Source organism: Strix uralensis, chromosome 4 (assembly GCF_047716275.1).
Source record: "Strix uralensis isolate ZFMK-TIS-50842 chromosome 4, bStrUra1, whole genome shotgun sequence".
In the NCBI taxonomy this organism is placed as follows: Eukaryota; Metazoa; Chordata; class Aves; order Strigiformes; family Strigidae; genus Strix; species Strix uralensis.
In genome coordinates, this window is record NC_133975.1 from 97,919,878 (window position 1) to 97,940,201 (window position 20,324).

Here is a 20,324-nt window from a genome sequence, read left to right on the forward strand (position 1 = left end):
TTTCAGATTGTCAAATTCTTTTCCTTTTTCAACACTTAACAGGAAAAAAAATAGTCTCTGTTTAGCATTGTTCTCGTGCATCTATGGAATCTGGAACTCAAATTGTGAAATAAAGTTGTGTTTTTCTTATCTGAGCAAGAGTTTCTACAACTTTTCTTCTATTGAGAACAATTAAAGTTTTAATTTATCTGATATTCTGCTTCTTGATCAACACCAATACGTTCCAGGAAGAATATATTAACATGAAGTATACTGGAATGTGACAAACCATTTACATCCAGTATCTTTATAAGATGATGGACTTATAGATCTACACCTGTACATTATTTAGGAGCCCCATTTAAGAACATACAGGCGATTTCAAAAATTTCTGAATGATAGTGCACCATAAGAGTAAGAATAGATATTCCTCACTGTAAAGGTAGTAGCATTTCCTACACATCTTGTCTTTCATAACAATGTTTTTGATACTCTAGAATCAAAATACAAAATAGCAACAAAAAACCCTAGCAATCAATTAATCTTCATTTCCACACTCTATGAATATGATCTTTCAACGTTCCTTTCAACCTGGACTGTTCTATGATTCTATGACATACTGAATACACACCTGAGTGAAATTTTTCTTTCCCATTTTCATCCTAGATCTTTGCAATCTTCTTTGCTCCCATCAACCTTACTGATGTTACTTTTGGCAGACTCTAACGACCTATTCCTAGTTAAGCTCAAAACTAATAATTCATTTCCATTCTCTTTGACCTCCTTTATCTCTCCTTGGCCCAACTCAACCATTCCTTCACTGAAGGAATACCATAGATATGTCTTTGTTCACCTTTCATACTTCTCAAATTCCTATACTACTTAAACTCTGGAAACCTTTTCTAGTTTTTCTCTGTGCAACACTGTACTAGCATTAGTGACCTGCTCTTACAGTAACAAAACTACAGGTAAAAGAGAATTGATGCTTTTACACAACATCATCTATATAACACTTTCTTCATCTTCTTTATTCCATCCATCTTATTCTGAGATTTTGCCAAGCCTGCCTTTTTGATATTCAATAAGTCCGTCCCCTGTATTTTCGCTTGGCCTGTAATAAAAGACCTTAAGATTCTTGGCAGCAAATAGTCACCGTGTGAATTGTTAAGGAGCATTCTCTACAGAAACCTTCAGAAAATTAAATGTGTGTTCTATGAAAAGAGAAATTATCAACTCTTGTCTAACTTCACTAATTTAATAGTCCTAATGGAATGCATAGAACTGATTAAACAAAGACATGGAAATAAAAACAAACTTTTTCTACAGCTCTTTCTCCTGTTCCTATTGCTATTTAGTTTTTTTCATGTATTCATTTTGTTTAGTATAAGGTAAATATGGCTTCTACAACTATGATACAGTACAAACTTGGCCTTCTGTCTATTATGTAGCTCACAAAACCAAAAGATAGGACAACTCCAAATCATCAATCATAGCACATCATATCACTATCACACATTTGAAAATGTTCAATACAGCATTCACACTATTCTATTTTAGGAATATAAATACATAGATTTCTTTCAGAAAAATGAATGTTTTAATTTTACCCTGTTATTTACATAGTTGTAAAAAAAATGGAAGCAGAACTTCCAAATATATATTAAGAACAACAATTATTTTTGGTTTGAGCTATATCTGACTTCTAGATAGGTAACAGCCATAGCAAAGTACAGCATTTCTGAACATACTGAAGAGGCTTGACACCTATTCTAACCTTATAAAGACTAGTTATTTATAAAATTAGTCTGAATATGTTATCTGTTCCACACAAGGTATCTAGATCCTAATACTTTCATTAGAATTTTTATACTAGGTGTGCACATTTTTACACTCAGCGCAAACTTTCTATCTTTTTTTTCTATACATATATGAAGAGAACAGCAATTAAAAAAATTCATCAGGTGAAATTTTCTGACATTCAGTTTGGTTTTTCTTTTGGCTTTGAAGACATTTTTACTCCACAGAAATGTAAAAATGGAAAATTTAGAACTGAAAACTTTACTTGACATAACTGAATGTTACTTCTGTTATCATATTACCAAAAGCATAACTTATCTGCCACAATGGATATAGAAATCTTATTTGTTAGGATATTTAATGGTGGGTTTTTTGTGTATCAAAACGATTATCTTGCTGTGGTTTTTATTATCAGCAACATGCAAAGTTAAATTCAAATAATAAATCAACATGATATATAATGTAGATTTAAGTTTAATACAGAAGTGATTTAGTCTAGCTAATATGATTTAATTATCTTAAACTATTAATCACATTTCAGAGAGCAAGAACTTGCAAAATGGTACAAAATATATACAATATGAAAGGCATTGTAGAGGCTGAACTTTCAGAGATTTTTTTTAGGACTTCTTAAAAAAAATTACCATCTTCCCTGCTAATGTTTGCTTACCTCTGCTTATAGTAGTACATATTAAAGACAAACAACATAGGCTGAAATCTCAGTGGAAATCAACTACCTGAATTTCAGCAATAAAAGAACTCATGACTGATTTTCTGTTTAGTAGGTCTCAACTTCTTGTAACAATGTCACTGCCTAATTAAAGATTGCAACTGACAATCAACAATCTATTTCTTTTTTGAGAGAAGGAAATGTATAAAAATGTACCACCACTTACTTGTGCTGTGAATCATTCTGATCTGTAGATGGAATTGTCAAACATTCATCATGGCCATGGAAAAAACGTACTACATGCCCACCAAGAAGATATCCTGTAGAACAGCATATTTACTTAATAACTTAAATATTAGCAATATGAAAATAACACCCTCAAAAAAATTTTAAAAGATTCAAAACACTGAGGTGAAATCTGTTTTCGAAATTTTCACTTATAGCTGAAATTAACCAGGAAGAACAAACTTAGTATGACAACTTATTATTTATTATCTTTTCCAGTTAAAAATATTTCTTCTGAAAATGAAAACAAAAAGAAAACATTTTCTTAATATTTAAAAATCAAATTAGGATTCTGGGACAGAAAAGGAAAATAAAAACTCCTGCAACAATTACTGCTTTGAAAATTGAATGCTTTAGGTAAAAGCCAAATCAAATATATAATACTGCATTTTCCTCCCCCTTAATACAATTTAAATGTACCCAATACAAAATAATTTAGTGAGTTCATCAGTTTGTTCTGACATTTATAATTTGTGTCAAAATCAAAACTGCACATCAGCAGCAGGAGACAGAGGACAGAAAAACACTTAGCAGTTCTGAATATTAAGTTTAATGGAAGCTAACTTTCCAACCCATTTAACACAAAGACTACAGGTCAAAACCAGGCACTTTGCCTCACAGAAAAAAAGAAAGAAAAAAATTATGTAGGAGGAGAGTGATTCATCAGAACCTCAGTCCAAATTGTTCTGACCTTGTAAGTGAAATTAATGCCTATTAAAAGAACAAACACACATAAAGGAGGAAGGGTAGAAAGAAACTTTCATACTGTGTGGCCAATTCAATATAAATTTGTAAATTAGGAAAACAGTAACTGGCTGGCAATTATCCTGTTGCCAATTAATACAAAGGTCACAACAAAGAAAGAATGCAAAAAAAAAAAAAATACACTTTCCTGATATTTAGGTTCCGTCAAAACATCACAAAAAGTATGTTGTCTGACTCCAGTCCAATTTTAGACTCAGGAGATCCCACTTTCTCAGTCTGTCCATCCAACTTGAGCTAGGCTGCTAAGTCTTTTGACATATGATGATCCCTCATGTAAACTATTCTAAGAAGTGTATATACAGCTAAACCTAAGCTTAAGTATTTGGGGAAAAAAACTGACACACAGAAAACCTACTTCTCTGCTTACCCCACCCAATGGTTTTTTTTTTTTTTGATTGCGCAGTTTTGGACTATGTGCCCAGTTCTGAGCTACACAGTACAAGGCTTTCAAGAACAGCAAAGGGCCACTGAGAAGATTAAGAAACTGGTGCATCTCACACATGAGAAAAAGTTGAGAGAACTGGGACTGTTTGACCTGGAGAAGAGAAGGCTCTGCAGGGGTCTAATCAATGTAAAGAGGACAGAGCCAGGGTCTCTTCAGTGGTACCCAGTGACAGGACCAGAGGCAATGAGCACAAACTGAAACACAGAAGGGTCCGTCTGAACATCAGGAAACACTTTTTCCACTGTGAGTGTCCATAAGCACTGGCACAGGTCTCCCAGAGAAGTAGTGGAGTCTCCATCCTTGAAGATATTCTAAAGACAGGTGAACCTGCTTGAGCAGGGGATTGGACCAGGTGCCTTCCAACCTCAACCACTCTGATTCAGTAAGCACTTCAGAAATTTAGCTGCCAAATCCCTGCTGTCTATGCCAAATCTAAAATATACCACTGATCTTCCATGGTCTCTCTGTGTAGCTCATTATGTTTGTATATGTTACAAGTTTTTAATTTTACTATAGGATGGCTCTTCTGTTTGCTTGGTTGTTGTTTTACCTGTGAAACCTGAGAACACGGAGACTTTTCCAGAGTTAACCTCTATTCTATTTATGACCCATGACTGCAGGGGACCAGACAGCCATTTATAAATATATGGCTCCAGCATAATACACTTCTTGCAACAGAAAGCAATCAGAAAGTATTACAAGGAAAAACCATATACCATATGCTCTTACAATGAAAACCTACAAACACTCTGAGACAGGTTTCTTATGGGCCAGTGCACAGAAACACTGTGGGATGCTGATTTAAACCGCTTGGGGTTAGAAGACCCCAACCATAGTTCAAATAAGCCTAGTGACTGTTAGTCTTTAGCACCAGGGTAGTCTAATTCTGTCAAAACTTAATATAGCTGATCTCAGAGAAATGCAATGTCTTTTTCAGGTCCCTTATAGCTCCATTTTCCCCTATGATTCTGTATACTATTACATCATAAGCGATTAGTTTTAGGGCCAAGTGATACAAAATGACTTAAAGACATTTATCATTCATGAACGTGGAGGGCTGATACTTTGAACAGAGAACGGCAGAGGTAAAGCACAATGCTTGTTATGACAGTATTAATGACAGAGTATGGCATTGAAATAAGGAACAATATTGAGCAGATGAGCCTTTCATTACAGAACAACACATTTCTCAAACAGAATAAGGTGATGCCTCTCAAACATGGTTGTGAAGTGCAGTCAAGTACCTAGAACGAAATCCTGACCCTGTGGTGTGGGATTTAAGGCTGATTAAAAGAGGATGCATTTAGAGAGTTCGTTTTCATTGACTATTACAGAGAGACCATTTTCATTGACTATTACAGAGAGACTATAAGGAAGCATGGCTGTAAGATCCAGAAAGGATATTGAACAAATATTAAAAAACACAACTAAGAGATGGAAATAGGAACTATGAGAAACCTGTTTTCCATTTTGCATGTACCTTTATCTCTCTTCTGTTATCACTGTTACAGGGTGATTGAAAATTCTATACAAAATCTAAGTTTACTGGCTTTAGCTATCCTGTAGCTCCTACTCCCCAAAATTAACCTGAAGACAATAAACTCATCTATTGCTCTCTCTCAGTCTTCATTTGTCATGCAGCTTTTTATGCTTTGCTATTCTAAAGTTACAGCACTTATTTAGTTTTTCTGCAGTTAATCCAGCTGAGGTATCTGTATTTCCCCATTTTCCCTTCTGTTATGCTTCTCTCCTATGCTCATTTTCTTTATTTTCATTAAGCTCTTTAGTCTGATGTTGAGGGAGGGATTTTTTTCATTTTCACTCTTTATGAAAAACAATACAAATACTAAAACATATACATTTCTAAATAAATAAAATTACAAACCTTCTGTAATATTGCTTCCTGAGCATGTAGGATGTACATTCCATAGAGTCTGCATAAAGGAAGCATCTACCTGAATACTTCCATTTGACATGGAGAGATGCTGAAATAAGATGACAGTAACAGGAAAGAGTGAAATTTCTGCACTTAAAAATATTTAGTATATTAATTTCTCAACAAAATAGAAATAGATAATAAAGTAAATATGCAAATATTCTTTAAAAATTAGTAGTCACTTGTTTTTAAAATGAACTGTTTTCTATATCTGATCAGCAGACTCCAGCTTCAGCTTAAAAATCTTCCACAGTTACAGAAATAAAAACTTCCCAAGATGGAGAATGCTTAAGTACACCTCGAGATAAAGGCATGGAAACAGTCTTGTTTGGGGGGGGGGGGGAACCTTTCACTAAGAAAAAAGAAATGCATTAGAATAAGGCATTAATTCCTGGATTAGAACAAATTTTATTCATAAGAATCACAACCATTTTCCCCAACCCCTCACAGCATTTTTTTATTTTTCCCACCATATGTCCACTTCCTAAACAAACAAACCTACCAGGTATCTTTCAGAGGACACACTGACCAGGATAAGATCATCACCTATTCGAACTTTTTCTCCTTCTGACCTTTGTTTAGAAGCAGGGTGTATTGTCCACCAGCATGCCTCACCTAAAGGACACAGATACTTATCAAGGGTGTACAAAACAGACAACTCCCAAGAAATTTAAGGATATCTTTATACAACATTGAAACAATATATTAAAGAATTGTGTCTTATAAGACATTCACCTTATAAAACCACATAATTCCTCTTTTCAATATATTTCAATTTTTTTCTTTTTCCTTGAAACAACCAGTCTTTGTCATCACTGAAGCTGGTATTTCTCTCTTCATGTTTTTTCAAAGCAACTAACCACTTACAAAACACTGCTCAGAACTGCCCTCTGTTCAAGGCTCTCACTGCCAGTAAATTGCTGACATCTACCTCAGTCTTAATTATCACTTTTTGTGTCTTCTTTTGCTTAATGTTCATATTTAATTCACAATCTTCTGTCTCATTCCCACTCTAAACTACATTTATGCTGTAGAATATAGAATTTTGAAACAAATACTCTATAACTTTACAGTATTGCTACACTACAAATATCAGTTCTGGGAGCAGTTCCATTAGCCCTACAGACCATATGACCACAGGATAGTCAAGCCTAAGAGTGACAACCACTGAACATTTCCTACACATTAAATGTAAGATTCCAATTACTTTGTGCGTGCACACACACAATTCTGGGAAGATCACCTAATTCATTCCACAATTTCATACCCTTCAGAGTTTAGCTAAGACCATGAAGAAAATGCATTGAATACAGTTTTCTCACTGGGCAGTGCAAAGTAGGAGAAAACTACACAAAGACAAAATTGGTAGCATAAGACAAAGCACAAAAATCTTGTTTGATCAACTAAGAAACTTCATGTAAAACCTCCTTAAAACAAAATTTGAAGGTTATGAAACTGATTATAAAGAAGACAACAAATAAAAGTTACATCCCTAAAAGTGTAAAGTGTTAATCTTTAAGAGATAATAATTTTAAATATCCAGTGGTTTTTTACTCAATACCTGCCATGTGAAGAATACTTCCTGCAGCTGAAATTGATTCAATAGGACAGCCTCATGAGTGGGGGAGTAGGGCAAGGGAAGTGATATTATGGTGTTCAGTTTATAAGGTTTACAAGCATGCAGTAGTTATGAAAATCCTCTGTGCAGAAACACAACTAAGCATTCCTTTTATGTGTTGTTTTTTATATCTTACCTATGTGTACAATGGTCATCTTGTATATGTACAGTTAAGCAAATACAATATGAGACAACTACAGATGTTTGTTACAAAACCTCATGGGCACAAGCAGACAATAACTCTGAAAAAAACTATAAAATTATAAAGACAGATTTCACTGAAATTGTTTTCAGAGAGATAGAACACATACATTCCTTTTATCAACATGCCTAAAGAAAATGGTCTCCATTTAAGGCAGCAACCAAAGATACAATCAAGTAACAGGCTGCTAATATCTGTCTGAGACCATCTTCTGTATGGCTACAAACAACTGAAAGACAAATTTCACTTGTCCAAAACAGGTCATGTAGATAATCAGAGCCACCTGAAAAGGAAGTTTCAAAGATCATGGTACACAAACATTTTAACACCCACACTGGCAGTGCCTCTCCATCATCATTTAGTCTATTTTGATTTTCATTTATTTTCAAAATAATGAAAAAAACAACAGAAAGCACAGGTATATGTTAACACAACTGTCATTTCTTTATTTGAAGTTTCACGTTAATGAGGTGTGCATACAACTACTTAAGATTTTCTCTTCAAGGTATATGTCTGGGCCTGTGTACTACAGGGTCACCTGTTATTTTCTGATAAGTAGTCATCACTTTCAGTAACCATTAACATTATGTATACAGCAGCACGTAAACTTATTTGTGGCTCTTTGTGGCTGAGTTGTTTTTAAATTCATTTAACATAGCTCCCAGTGGCATCTCATAATTTATATATGAATCTATGGAAGAACAATTTTTTTAAACTATATTTCTGTCAGCAGCATTGCTACTGGCAGTACTCCCAGAAATCTATTAATTAGATTTTAAAACTTTCTAGCCATTTCTCGTTTGTGTCGTATCTCTTCCACTCTGCCTCATTATTATTTTACTCCATTTTATGCTTTTATTTCTCTTCAGCTTTTTTAGCAATGTGCTCATTACATTTTTCTGTTTTCCTGCATTACAGGTTGCGTGGTTATTTTGTTGCATGGTTACAATATATATTGTGAATGCACCCATGCGTTGCCATACTCCAATTCTAATTGAAAGTGCCAAACCATACAAATAGAAAACAAATGTATCCATATTTATTTTATTCAATGGAAATTTTTTACTTTGACCATTATCACCAATGTTACTGCAGTTGTGGTAACTCAGTTTAATTGCAAGGCACTCTCACATTCTTACACAAAGTCAGTTCATTTACTGAAATTCATCAGTATTAACAGTTATCATTTACTTTCAGTCATCTTATTTCTAATGAACACATAAACATGATATTCATAAGCTTACAGCGACATTAATCTCAATGCGTGTGTGACACGTTTTCCTTCAAAAATAACTTGTCATACCTGCTGCATTTTCTCGTAATCCCACATCAAATGCAAGTTTATCTGTCTGGGACCTTGATGACGTTAAACATGTCAAATACTGCAAAACAGTAAAGTTGTTGAAAACAAAAAACCAACAGTATCTGTTAACACACATGTCAAATTAATACATTCACATGACTCCATCTTACTATCAGCCTGTGTTTAATTTTTTAAAATTAGTTAAGCATGATGTTGTTATTTGTATACAAGCTCTTCCTGACTTTAAAACATCAAAATCTTTTTCCACTGCAGCACATTATTTCTCTGTGCAATTTAGCTCCTGCCTTACAAAGTTTCACACAGTTCATCAGATAGAAACAGGTAAACATCTTATTACAGCATTAGTGTAATGTTTGTTTCATGAAAACATAGCAAACATACAAAAAGGCAGTAATCATACTTGCAACTCTGGCATATCAAGGAAACTACAATTTCTATGGTTCATAAACATAAGTAACAGAGTTTAAAGACTAATGTAGAGTCTTCTAGTGCAGGAAAAAGGAGGGAAGATGTTGTTTTGACTTCTTATTTCTTCAATCTCCTATTAGGTATACCTGCACGGGCCCTAATAAGTCAAAGATCCAGAACGGTTAAAGTTTTCCAGTATGTTTCCACAATGTAGCAAAACAAAATTTATACAAGTTAGCCTGAAGATAACATGTTTTGGGCATAGCCTCTGGGAGCTATGGGATGCTAGAAGGAACACCTTATCTTATGAAATTTGATGGAAAAAATAACACATATCACAACAAATTCATTTGCGATAGCAGCAACTTGCTAATGGAATTATCATTAAAATGGACTCCTTAAGGACACAGAAATAATCCATGCCTAAAGGAGCTTTTCAGCTATATTTCTGAGTGAAATGGATTGAAGAATCTGGATTTAACATATAAGGGCCACTTCCATTGTGTTGAAACACCATAAGCTATTCTAATTTTTCTATCTAGTGCAGAAGAGAACTTAGAAAGTTCTTCCAAATTTATATATTTTTTATTTTGATAAAAAGACATGTATTGGAATTTCATGTTACTCATTCTGTGCAAGTGGTCTTTCACTTACCATTTCACTAAACGAATGTCGAAGTAGTATAGCATGGCCATACAGCAGGGTTCTGTGACCACCCCCTTGAGCTGCCTACAGAACATGACAGAAGGTCAGAACACCACTGCACTGCATAGACTATGATCAGAATTATGTAACATCAAGAGCTACTACAGTTTAAGTAACAAGTGCAAATATTCAAGCAAACTATGAAATCATAAAATCATAGACTGGTATGAGTTCTACGGGACCTTAAAGATCACCTAGTTCCAACCCCCCTGCCATGGGCAGGGACACCTTCCACCAGACCAGGTTGCTCAAAGCCCCATCCAACCTGGCCTTGAACACTGCCAGGGAGGGGGCAGCCACAGCTTCTCTGGGCAACCTGTGCCAGTGCCTCACCACCCTCACAGGAAAGAATTTCTTCCTTATATCTAATCTAAATCTACCCTCTTTCAGTTTAAAGTCGTTATCCCTCATCCTGTCACTACACTCCCTGATCAAGAGTCCCTCCCCAGCTTTCCTGTAGCCTCCTTTAAGTACTGGAGCTATAAGGTCTCCCCAGAGCCTTCTCCAGGCTGAACAACCTCAGCTCTCTCACCCTGAATATCTTCGTGGCCTCCTCTGGACCCACTCAAGCAGGTCCATCTCCTTCTTATGTTGGGGGCCCCAGAGCTGGACACAGCACTGTAGGGGGGGGTCTCATGAGAGGTGTATGCTAGGCAAGAATCATAATAATGAAGAAGCTACAGCAATAGCCAAATATGTGCCAAGGGAACGAATCTTGTTCTTGGTCAAAGACTCTTACTGTGACCTAATTTTTATTATAATTAAGTAAAACTACAGAATTTTCAAAAAATGTGTTTTAAATTAAATAAGATACTACTTACCTTTCTTATAAACTTCTCAGAGGCGTTAAAAAAATAATAACAAAATAAGTATATATACACATACAAAAACTGAAATCTGAAAGAGGAAAAATGCACCTATTGCCCAGAATAGTTTAAGCACATACTAAGGATATCTACTTTCTAGGATCAATTCATCTTAAGCATTTACCAGATTCATTAAAGAAACTGCATCCATTATTTCAACTAAGCACAGTTATTCATTTCGAATATGGAAATCTATGACAAGATCAGGGAGAGAATAAAAGAGATTTTTCCATACTCTTCCTTTAGAGAATTTAATACACATCTTGTGAGTTCTTCTGGTGTCCAGAAAAAAAATAAATTCCAAGAGAAGAATCTTAACAGGAAAGTTACCTATGGAGCAACAGACAACAAGCTTTATAGGTTTTCAAGTCTGCCCCTCTTAGCCTTTTTCTTCATCTACCATCTTATTTCCTAGTTATTTATAAATAACAAGCCTATTCAAACTTAAATAAATAATATGATCAAGAAATTAAATTCTTAATTTATTGTGGTGCTTTCTACTGAAACTGAGGGGGTTTTTTTTGTAGATCTTTGATTCCAGATTGCATGAGCACTTTTTTAGGAAAGTGATCTCCAAATTTTGCAGAATTATGGATATCATGATTAAAGTTAATACTAATTATACTATAGCGGGCAAAATTATACTTCATTTTTTTTCTCTCAGTCCAGATAATAATATTTGCACCCAGTCAGTTTTGAGTAATAAGAAAAGCTCTAACATCAGGATCCTGATAAGTTAGAAATTGCTGATTTAAGAATATCTAAATTCTCACCTAATTGCTTGAAACAGTTCTCACACACAGAGGGAGCTTTTTTTTCCATTTAAAAGAGCATTTACTTTATGGTCTTCTTGTTTCAGGTATATTTAGGCAATCATTAAATATGAAAGACCATTCCCCAAAATATAACTTTAAAACGGGGATCATCTCTAGTACATTACACGTTGCTAGAAAGGACTGCCATTAAGGTCAGTTCTCTTCTTTGGATTCATGTGGAAGGGACCAAGATAATTCAAGGTAGTTCCAAGAACTCAAATAATGGTTATACACATGCAGGCAGATGATTTTGCACTCTCTGAACAACACATTAGTCAAATTAACAAATAGGTCAAAAGGTTAACAAGTTATGTACAAATTGTGTTCCACAGAACCCCAACTTAAAAACACCAAGCTGAGGAAACTACTACATTCTGTAGTTTGACATATAGAATACTTAATACTAATTAAAAAGATTAAATATGAAATGGTATTTGTCTAAACAGAAGGAATAAAAATCTAAAAGCAATTCAGCAGAGGTCTTTTGTTACAACTGCAATAAAATAAAAATCCTACTTCTATTTTTCTAGCTAATAACAAAGTCATTAACAAAGAGGGATTTGGGACCTGGTTATGCTGGAACTTAATGCTGTTAACAGATAGTAGGCAGTCTTATGTCATTTTATGTAGTAAATTTTATTGAGAAATTTATCAGAATTGTATGGATACTATGTGTAATCTCTTTCACAATATGAACCATATAACTATGTAAAATGTCTCAGGACACCCAGTAGTAAACTAAAAAAACCCAAACTCCTGGATAATGATTTTTGGACCTACATAGAAAATGTGTTAGATTACTGGAAAAAATTGGAGACAATAAACAATAAACCAACAAACAACAAAACAATAAAACCCCCAGATCAGATATGCTATGTTCTTCCTCTAGAAAAATCTGAAATGAACAGCAGAACTCTATTACAAACTAAATTTAATACGGAAAGCAAACCATTCAATGGAATGATAGACTGGTGGAACCAATAAAAGATTAATGTTAATTATATGAGGCCGAATTCTACTCTTAGCAATGCCTTTGTATTGAGAACAGAGTGTAAATGATCATTTTAAGATGTGCATTCCTACATTTCATGCTGTCATTTTCCTCTACATATATAACAACTATTAAAAGCCAGCATTTTGTATTATTCATCTCAAAAACAGATTTTTCTGAAATCTACTTTAGAAATTACTTATTACCAGATCAATTTTCTTTCATGGTGCTAAAGGTAGTGCCTCATAATACAAAATATTTAACTTGACTGGTAGTTACGACATATGTCTCAAAACAGAATCAGTTAATTATAACTTAAAAAATAAGCTATCCATTTTACCAATAGCTTGTTGACAGAAGCTAATTAAAAATCCACCTTCTCTGAATGTAACAAATTCCTGTGGTCCAGAAAGAAAGTTTCTTGCATTATTGTTCAGGCTTTCATTTTTTATTTCATCCTTGCTATTTATATAAACTGTTCTGTTCTTATAACAATTTCCCCAATGAATGGTACCCAGCTTCAAAATAAATGAAGGGCAAGATAGTTTCAAAATAAATATGGCTATATTTTCTTTTTTTATTGTCCACTGTCCTCAAAGCAACAGTATGATCATTTTTACTGAAAAAAATGTTCGTTCTCTACTGCCAAACCCAAGTATAAATATTCATGTATTACTAGTAATCTCAGATTAAATCAGGCTAAGTTTTTGGGCAAATTTTTTGGAAATACTAAAAACTGTATTATTGCTTAGGAGCCTGAGAAGTGTTTAAATCAACCTTACTTTCCCTCAGCAAATGCTTTTTTCATTAAGAGTTCCATTTTCTAGAAAGCAATGTAATCGCAAAAGTCAAAAATTACACTTTAAACTGAAGAAAACAGTGGAAAACAAGAGGTCAATAACAGTGAGGTCTGAAAACTGTGTATGCAAAGGCTGACATTGTAAGATTGGAGGTGATAAAGCAGAACTCCAGCTTCCCTGAGCTGTGCCATGACATGGGTCAGTTAAAGATCTGGAGTGCAGAATAAACCAGTAGGTTGTGGCTATCCTGCTGCTAAGTTACAGAGAAAAGTAAAAATGAAGGAAGAATTTAACACCTCTGAATCAAATAGCTGCATGTGATGAGAAAACATTAACTGAAACACTGAAGTCTTTCTGAGTACATATAATACAGTCTTTCTATAGCACATCTCTTATCTCCATGCAATCTAAACAAGAAAGATGACAAGAATGACAAATTAATACTGAATTAAAACAGTAAGTGATCATAAGACATAAATTTATTTCCCTTTCTCTTTTCAAGCTGACATATTTTTGAAATAGAATCCATACTTGTCATTCCACTATCATATTTCTCTTAATTTGTAAGATATACAAAAGATAGAAAATATTTAATGGATTTTGATTTATAAACTGTAACAATAATAGTTTATGATGTTTATTATGGTAAAGGCCACATACATTAAGAACTGGCATCTCCAGTTTTTTTCAGATTTCAGTTGTTCACTGAATAGAACAATAAAGGTGATTTCACATTTTAGTTTAAATTCCTAAAACTTATACACAGGTATATAACAGAGCAGTGACCAACTGAGTGGAGGCCATAGGTCAATTTAATTTACTTTCAGAGAAACATAAGCTCTACCTAAGTATATAGAACTAGACAATTTATGAAATTACCTACTTACAACCAATTCACAGATGCAACAGTAAGCGTAACTTCTAAAACTTCCAAAAGTATTACTGCATAGATGAAAGGTAAGTCTGTCTCATCTCAATTAGCAATGAGGTTTGGCTGATCATTGAAAAATGATCATTGTTCATGCAGATCATTAAAAATGCAGGCAAATCTCTATCTGGGGTTTCGATCAGGCTTAATTTTTACTTATAAAACCATCACCTTTTGCCAAACAAATCGCATGGAAGTTCTATGAAAAATACAGTTCTTAAATAACTTTGTCAATAATAAATAATGTATAATAACGTGCACAGGGCTTTTTTGGCATACTGATCACTCCAGTGTGAAAGTCCTCTTTCAGTCATTCTTAGTATATCTTAGATTTGAAGTGATAATTCAATTGAAACTTCAGTAATATGAAATGCAAGCATAGCTACAACATTTCACTTTGCTGCAAAGTCACTTTACACTATACTGTAAGCATTCCAGTAAGTATGTTTGTGCTAATATAGTAAAAGATTAAGAAACCCATAGAAGATAATTTTGAAATAACTATCTCTATCCAACAGTTCTTGCTATTACCACAGATTAAATAACTTGAAATTATACTCAAATAGTCTAGCTACACAATTGCTAAAAAAAAAATTGTATTTTTATTTCTGAACTAAAATAGATTTAAATTTGTCACTTTGTTTCATTGATAAGACTCCATTTCTAGCTGTTAATTTCATGTGAGGATAAATCTAATTAAATCCAAATACTTTCTTAACTCAGTGAAACAAGATAGAATATTTACATGATGAGAAAATTATTTTGCTTTCCCCATTCATAAATAGCACTATAATACAATAATGCTTTTATGGCAATGATCTATGTTTCAGACAAAACCTATCTCATGTACTCTCCTCAGGTTCATAAAAGCCAGACTCGATCCAAAGGTTCTCTTACTCCTTTTTCACTATGCAGTTCTGGACTGATGGCAATACATGATCTCTGAAGAGGATGTTTCTGGTTTTTGTAAATATTTCAGTAAGACTAACTGCACCTGCTCCTCAATGATAAAGAAAAATGAATATAATTATAGTAGTACAGGAATAACATCCCAGGAAAATGGGAAAACTGAAGAATCTGCTATGACATGAGGTTCCTCCTACAAAATCTTGGATCAAGGAAAAAAATGAGAACAATCCATATTCAGAAATTTAATATTCTTTGGTATCAATTTACTTACCCCTTCACTAGCATTATCCCCTGTGTTGGCCAGCATTTCTTGAAGGGCTCTGACAGATAGGGACTGTTCAAGGACAAAATTACAGATGCAAAGGTCCGGAGGAACATACTGTAAAAATAAATCAAACAGTGTAAGAACAGATCAGCAAAGCAGCTGAAACAGGATGAAAAGTGTGTTTGAACACACATGTATTTTAATTTTAAAATCCATATTTAACATTTACTCATTTGCTTTTGAGAGACATGCTATTTCCCTGTATGAAACACAGTCTAAATCTATTCTTCATAACTTGTCAGTGCAGTAACTTTACATTTCCTAAAGCTGTATTCCTCAAAGTAAAACAAAACATCTTCAGGTTCAAAATTGAAAAGTTTTTTCTCTACATATTATTGCTTTTCTGTCTTTTAGAATTACATAATGAACATTGTATTTGTTCTCTAACATCACTGATAAAATGAAAGAGAATGTGTATGATCTTATTTGACATAAGGTTGATGTTCTGAACATATTTATAGCTGTCACTAAACAGCAAAGATTCAGAATCTTATAACTTTAGGAGATCTTCTCAACTGTTGGATCAATATGTCTGCTGGCTTTGAAACATGAAACTTACATTCCCTTCAAGAACAGCACTTTTTTTTCAATTTATCGGCATTTGTGTGTCTGAAGAAAGATGTGTCCAAGAAAAAAATTCTCAAGGAGGATCATCAATATATATAAATACATGACAGGAAAATACCAAGAAGACAGAGCCAGACTCTATGCAGTGGTACCCAGTGAAAGGAGAAGAGGAAGTTGACACAAATTGAAATACACTAAATTTTATTTCAACATGAGGAAAAAACTCTTTTTTTGCTGTGTGCACGGTAAACACTGGAACAGGTTGCCCAGAGAGGTTGTGGAGTCTCCGACTTTGGAGATATTCAAACCCTGACTGGGCAGTGTCCTGAGAAATTTGCTCTGGCTGAACCTACTCTGAGCAGAGGGGTTGGATTTGATCTGCACATGTCCTTTCCAACCTCTACAAATCAGTATTCTGTGATTTATGATATAGACCATGTCTATGAACGAGCTTCAAAGTGGATATACGCTTCTTTTTCTTTTTTAAATCAGTGTGACAGGAAGGAATAAAATTCTTGATAATGTTGTTTTAAGGTGGTGAAAAGGGAAATGATACAATTAAGATATTTCTAAACTTGAACTGAAGTCTTTATAGCAAGCTAATCAAGTACAGCCTTGGAATTCCCACCCTTTGTTCTCTACTATACCATCTTTTTTTTTTTTTTTTTTTGGTGCTTTCAAACACATTTTGTAAAAGACCTTTAGGCCAAAGACTTGACATGTAAATTGCAGATATTATTTTTATATATATACACATATAATTGTTACATATATTATTGAGGCAAAGTGAATTCTTGCATCTTTCTTATATGGCTAAATAACTGTAAATAGTAAATAGATCATAAATTCATTAACCGCAACAGGAACAACTTAAACTGTAATACTTGTCATCATTCATGTCCACTATGGTGTAGTACTTTTTTTAGTATTCATTAACTACATCTGCATACATACACACACAACATACTCTGTTACATAAACTCATACGATATACATACGTGTGTGTGCATGTGTGTATGTAGCATCCATATACAGGCACACATATGCACACAGATTGTAACTGGAAGTTCACTCTTTAATAGGTTGCATTCAATGTCTCTCGTATAACCAGACACAGAAGAATAATGTAATTTCTCAGTGAAATTAATTACAAATGAAACTGGGCTAGATTTTGTGTCTAGATTTGTTAGGGAAGTCTGGAAAGACTTATTTAGAATATTTTATTGCTATGAACATAAAAATCTATACAACATTAATTAGTCTTTACTTCCCAGTGAACCAGACAGGTAAACAAAACCTCTGAGTAATACTTCACCCACTACTTTAATGCCTTTAATTGCAGTAGCAGGCAAATAAACCACATCATTATATATAAAAAAAAAAAACCACCCCAAAACACCTAAACAAAACACCCAGATATTTTTCTGCTGTCATTCTGTGGCAGCTTTCAGATTATGCTGCATCCATTTTGTTAAGACATTTTGAGTCTGTATTACTGTCTGTATTGAGCCTGTATGCCTTTTAAGTATATTTGAATTTAAAAAAAAAACAAAACAAAACCAAAAACCAACAACAATCTTTATAACATCTTTCTATTTCCAACATGGAACTTAAATTCAGAAACTAAACTGGAATTTTATCCAGGAAAAAATAACACAGCTGGTAATATGGTTTTAATCAGCATCAGACTACCTCTGGCACTTAATTCCACTTCAAACTGAATATGGCATAATCAGTATGATCCAACACATACCAATTGAATAAAAGAACTCCCACCTGTATTACAGGCCACTGATCTTGTGCCACATAGGCTGCATTTTGATTTGAAAATTGTTGCAGACCTTACTTTAGTGCTGTATTAATGAAAGACACACTCTAAAATGTACTCCTAGTCACACTTTGTATGAAATGTACATCTTAGGTTAATGCAATTCTTAATGCAATTAAGAATAAGTTTTTCACTTATTCTTTTTCATAGCCTATGGAGCATTCAGCTTTAAGAATATTGACACTGAGAATTACGAAATTAATGATTTTTTCACCCATGACTAGAGCAGCTAACCACTCTTGCAAACTTGCAGCATTACACAATAAACTAACACATGCTCCATTTCTGTGGTTGGGTGGCAACAAATTATTTTTTAAATTCCACCAACCTGAGAAATACCAGTGAAAGGTAATTTATGTGGATGGTACATGACGTAAGTAGCAACTGACCTCCTTAGTTAATCTAGATTGATTCCTTTAAAAAAAAAAAATTTAAAATAATTTAAAAATTAACTATTAAGTCTGTCAAGGCTCATTTGTTTCCTGGTCTTTTTGCAAATGATACTGTTTCATAAGTTTGATATTCAAGAATCTCTGTGTGGCAGACCATTTTACACTCTTAATAATCACACAGCTAAAAAGGGTTTAATAAAATCTCCACCATCTGCTAATCTATGCTTTTTTTCCCCCAACTCTGAGCAATGTTATATTGTAATGGAATCCCACAAAAAAAAAAAAAAAAAAAAAAAAAAAAAAGAAGTGCCAATAGGGATGTTCAGTGAAACAAGAATACTGACAGATGAGAGCTACAGGCAGAAGATGGGGAAATATTCATGTCAGGAATCTTTATGCTGAAATGCAAACCAAAATCTGTTCAGGTACTAAGACAAAGTTTTAGAAAACTGCTGTAAAGTAACAATAGGCATAGGTATTTATCCCCCTTCTGGCTATGAGAATTTGGAATGAACTTACGGAAGATGATCATTTTCAAGAATCATCAATAAAGAAAAAGATCATGTGGCAAATAAAGTATTTTATTTTACAGACATTTAAAGATATGCCAAGTAAGCACTACTGTAAGTGAACTTGTGTAGCAGAATAAGGAGACTGATAAGATATTCAACAAAAGAAAGCAGGAATTTGGAATAAATAGTTCTTCAAAGTCAATAAGAGTTTATGGGATTTCTTCCAGCACACCTCTGTGCAGTGTTATCCATACATACAGGAAGATAAACAAAAAGACAAATTTGATATAGGAAACTTACACAAATTTGCAAAGTAAATCTGAAGAAACAATTGACAGTCCTATCCTAACAGCTGCTCTTTTTGTAAGAAGAAAATGTTTATTTCTGAGATTATTTCCAAATGGATCTTTCATGTAGAGTTACCAGTTTTCCATCAACGTACTCATAACACTGAATATACCTCAATTTTCTGAATGAGATGTTGAGATAAATAGAATTAGTTACTGAACTGGAAATGTTCAACAGATCTGCAAAAAGTTGAATCTTAACGTAACTCTACTTTCTCATAGAAATGAATCGGAGTCCAGGTCAAATTATTTTTATCTAAATTGATTTCTGGAGGAAGAGCAGAGAGCAGGTAAAGTATATCAACAAGTCAAAGCTGATAGGAGAGGTGACAATGAAGAAACACATACAAGCTACACATCAGCCAGAGAGGAGCAACACAAGCAGTTATAGAAAAAATGAAGACGTACAGCAAAGTAAAAGTGCCATGCTTTGTAGTAAATTAAAAAAAAAAAAAAATCTATCAGTATGTAGTATTTCTCTCTCAAACAGATCAAAATACTTTACAGAAAGTACAGAATAGAACAGTACCCTTTTCAGAGACCTCTGATTGACCATAGATACACTCATCTGCCTTAGTTTTCCATTTAAAAGGGAGACACCGGAGAAAAATTTTCTTCTGTCAGGTACCCTGTGAGTTACTGATAAAATATAGTATTTTCATAATTTGGTGTTTTCTATTAACATTGTAAAGGTATGTGCATACCTACCTAATCATCAGTAGCAAAAGAGAGATACCCATCCTAAGCCAGTCAATAACACACACCGGTCTAATTTTCACTCATAGTTTCTTAGAATAGACAGCAAAATACAGCAAGACAAAAAATGAGGCCACAAGAATAACCACTGGTAAGGCCACACCTTGAGTACTGTGCCCAGATCTGGGCTCTCCCATACAAAAGCAGTATGAAG

General features: G+C 33.9%; 1 protein-coding gene across 1 annotated transcript in view; it reads right to left on the reverse strand.

Annotated features, from left to right (window-relative positions):
* Nucleotides 1–20,324, reverse strand: part of RYR3 (ryanodine receptor 3) — a 265,038-nt gene that overhangs the window by 188,119 nt on the left and 56,595 nt on the right. Inside the window, exons 3-8 of the mRNA XM_074868153.1 lie at nucleotides 15,715–15,822; nucleotides 10,084–10,158; nucleotides 9,001–9,079; nucleotides 6,380–6,492; nucleotides 5,827–5,926; nucleotides 2,673–2,766 (exon numbers count right to left, since the gene is read on the reverse strand). Of these exons, the coding sequence (XP_074724254.1) occupies nucleotides 2,673–2,766; nucleotides 5,827–5,926; nucleotides 6,380–6,492; nucleotides 9,001–9,079; nucleotides 10,084–10,158; nucleotides 15,715–15,822 (569 nt within the window). The remainder of the gene's footprint in view (nucleotides 1–2,672; nucleotides 2,767–5,826; nucleotides 5,927–6,379; nucleotides 6,493–9,000; nucleotides 9,080–10,083; nucleotides 10,159–15,714; nucleotides 15,823–20,324) is intronic.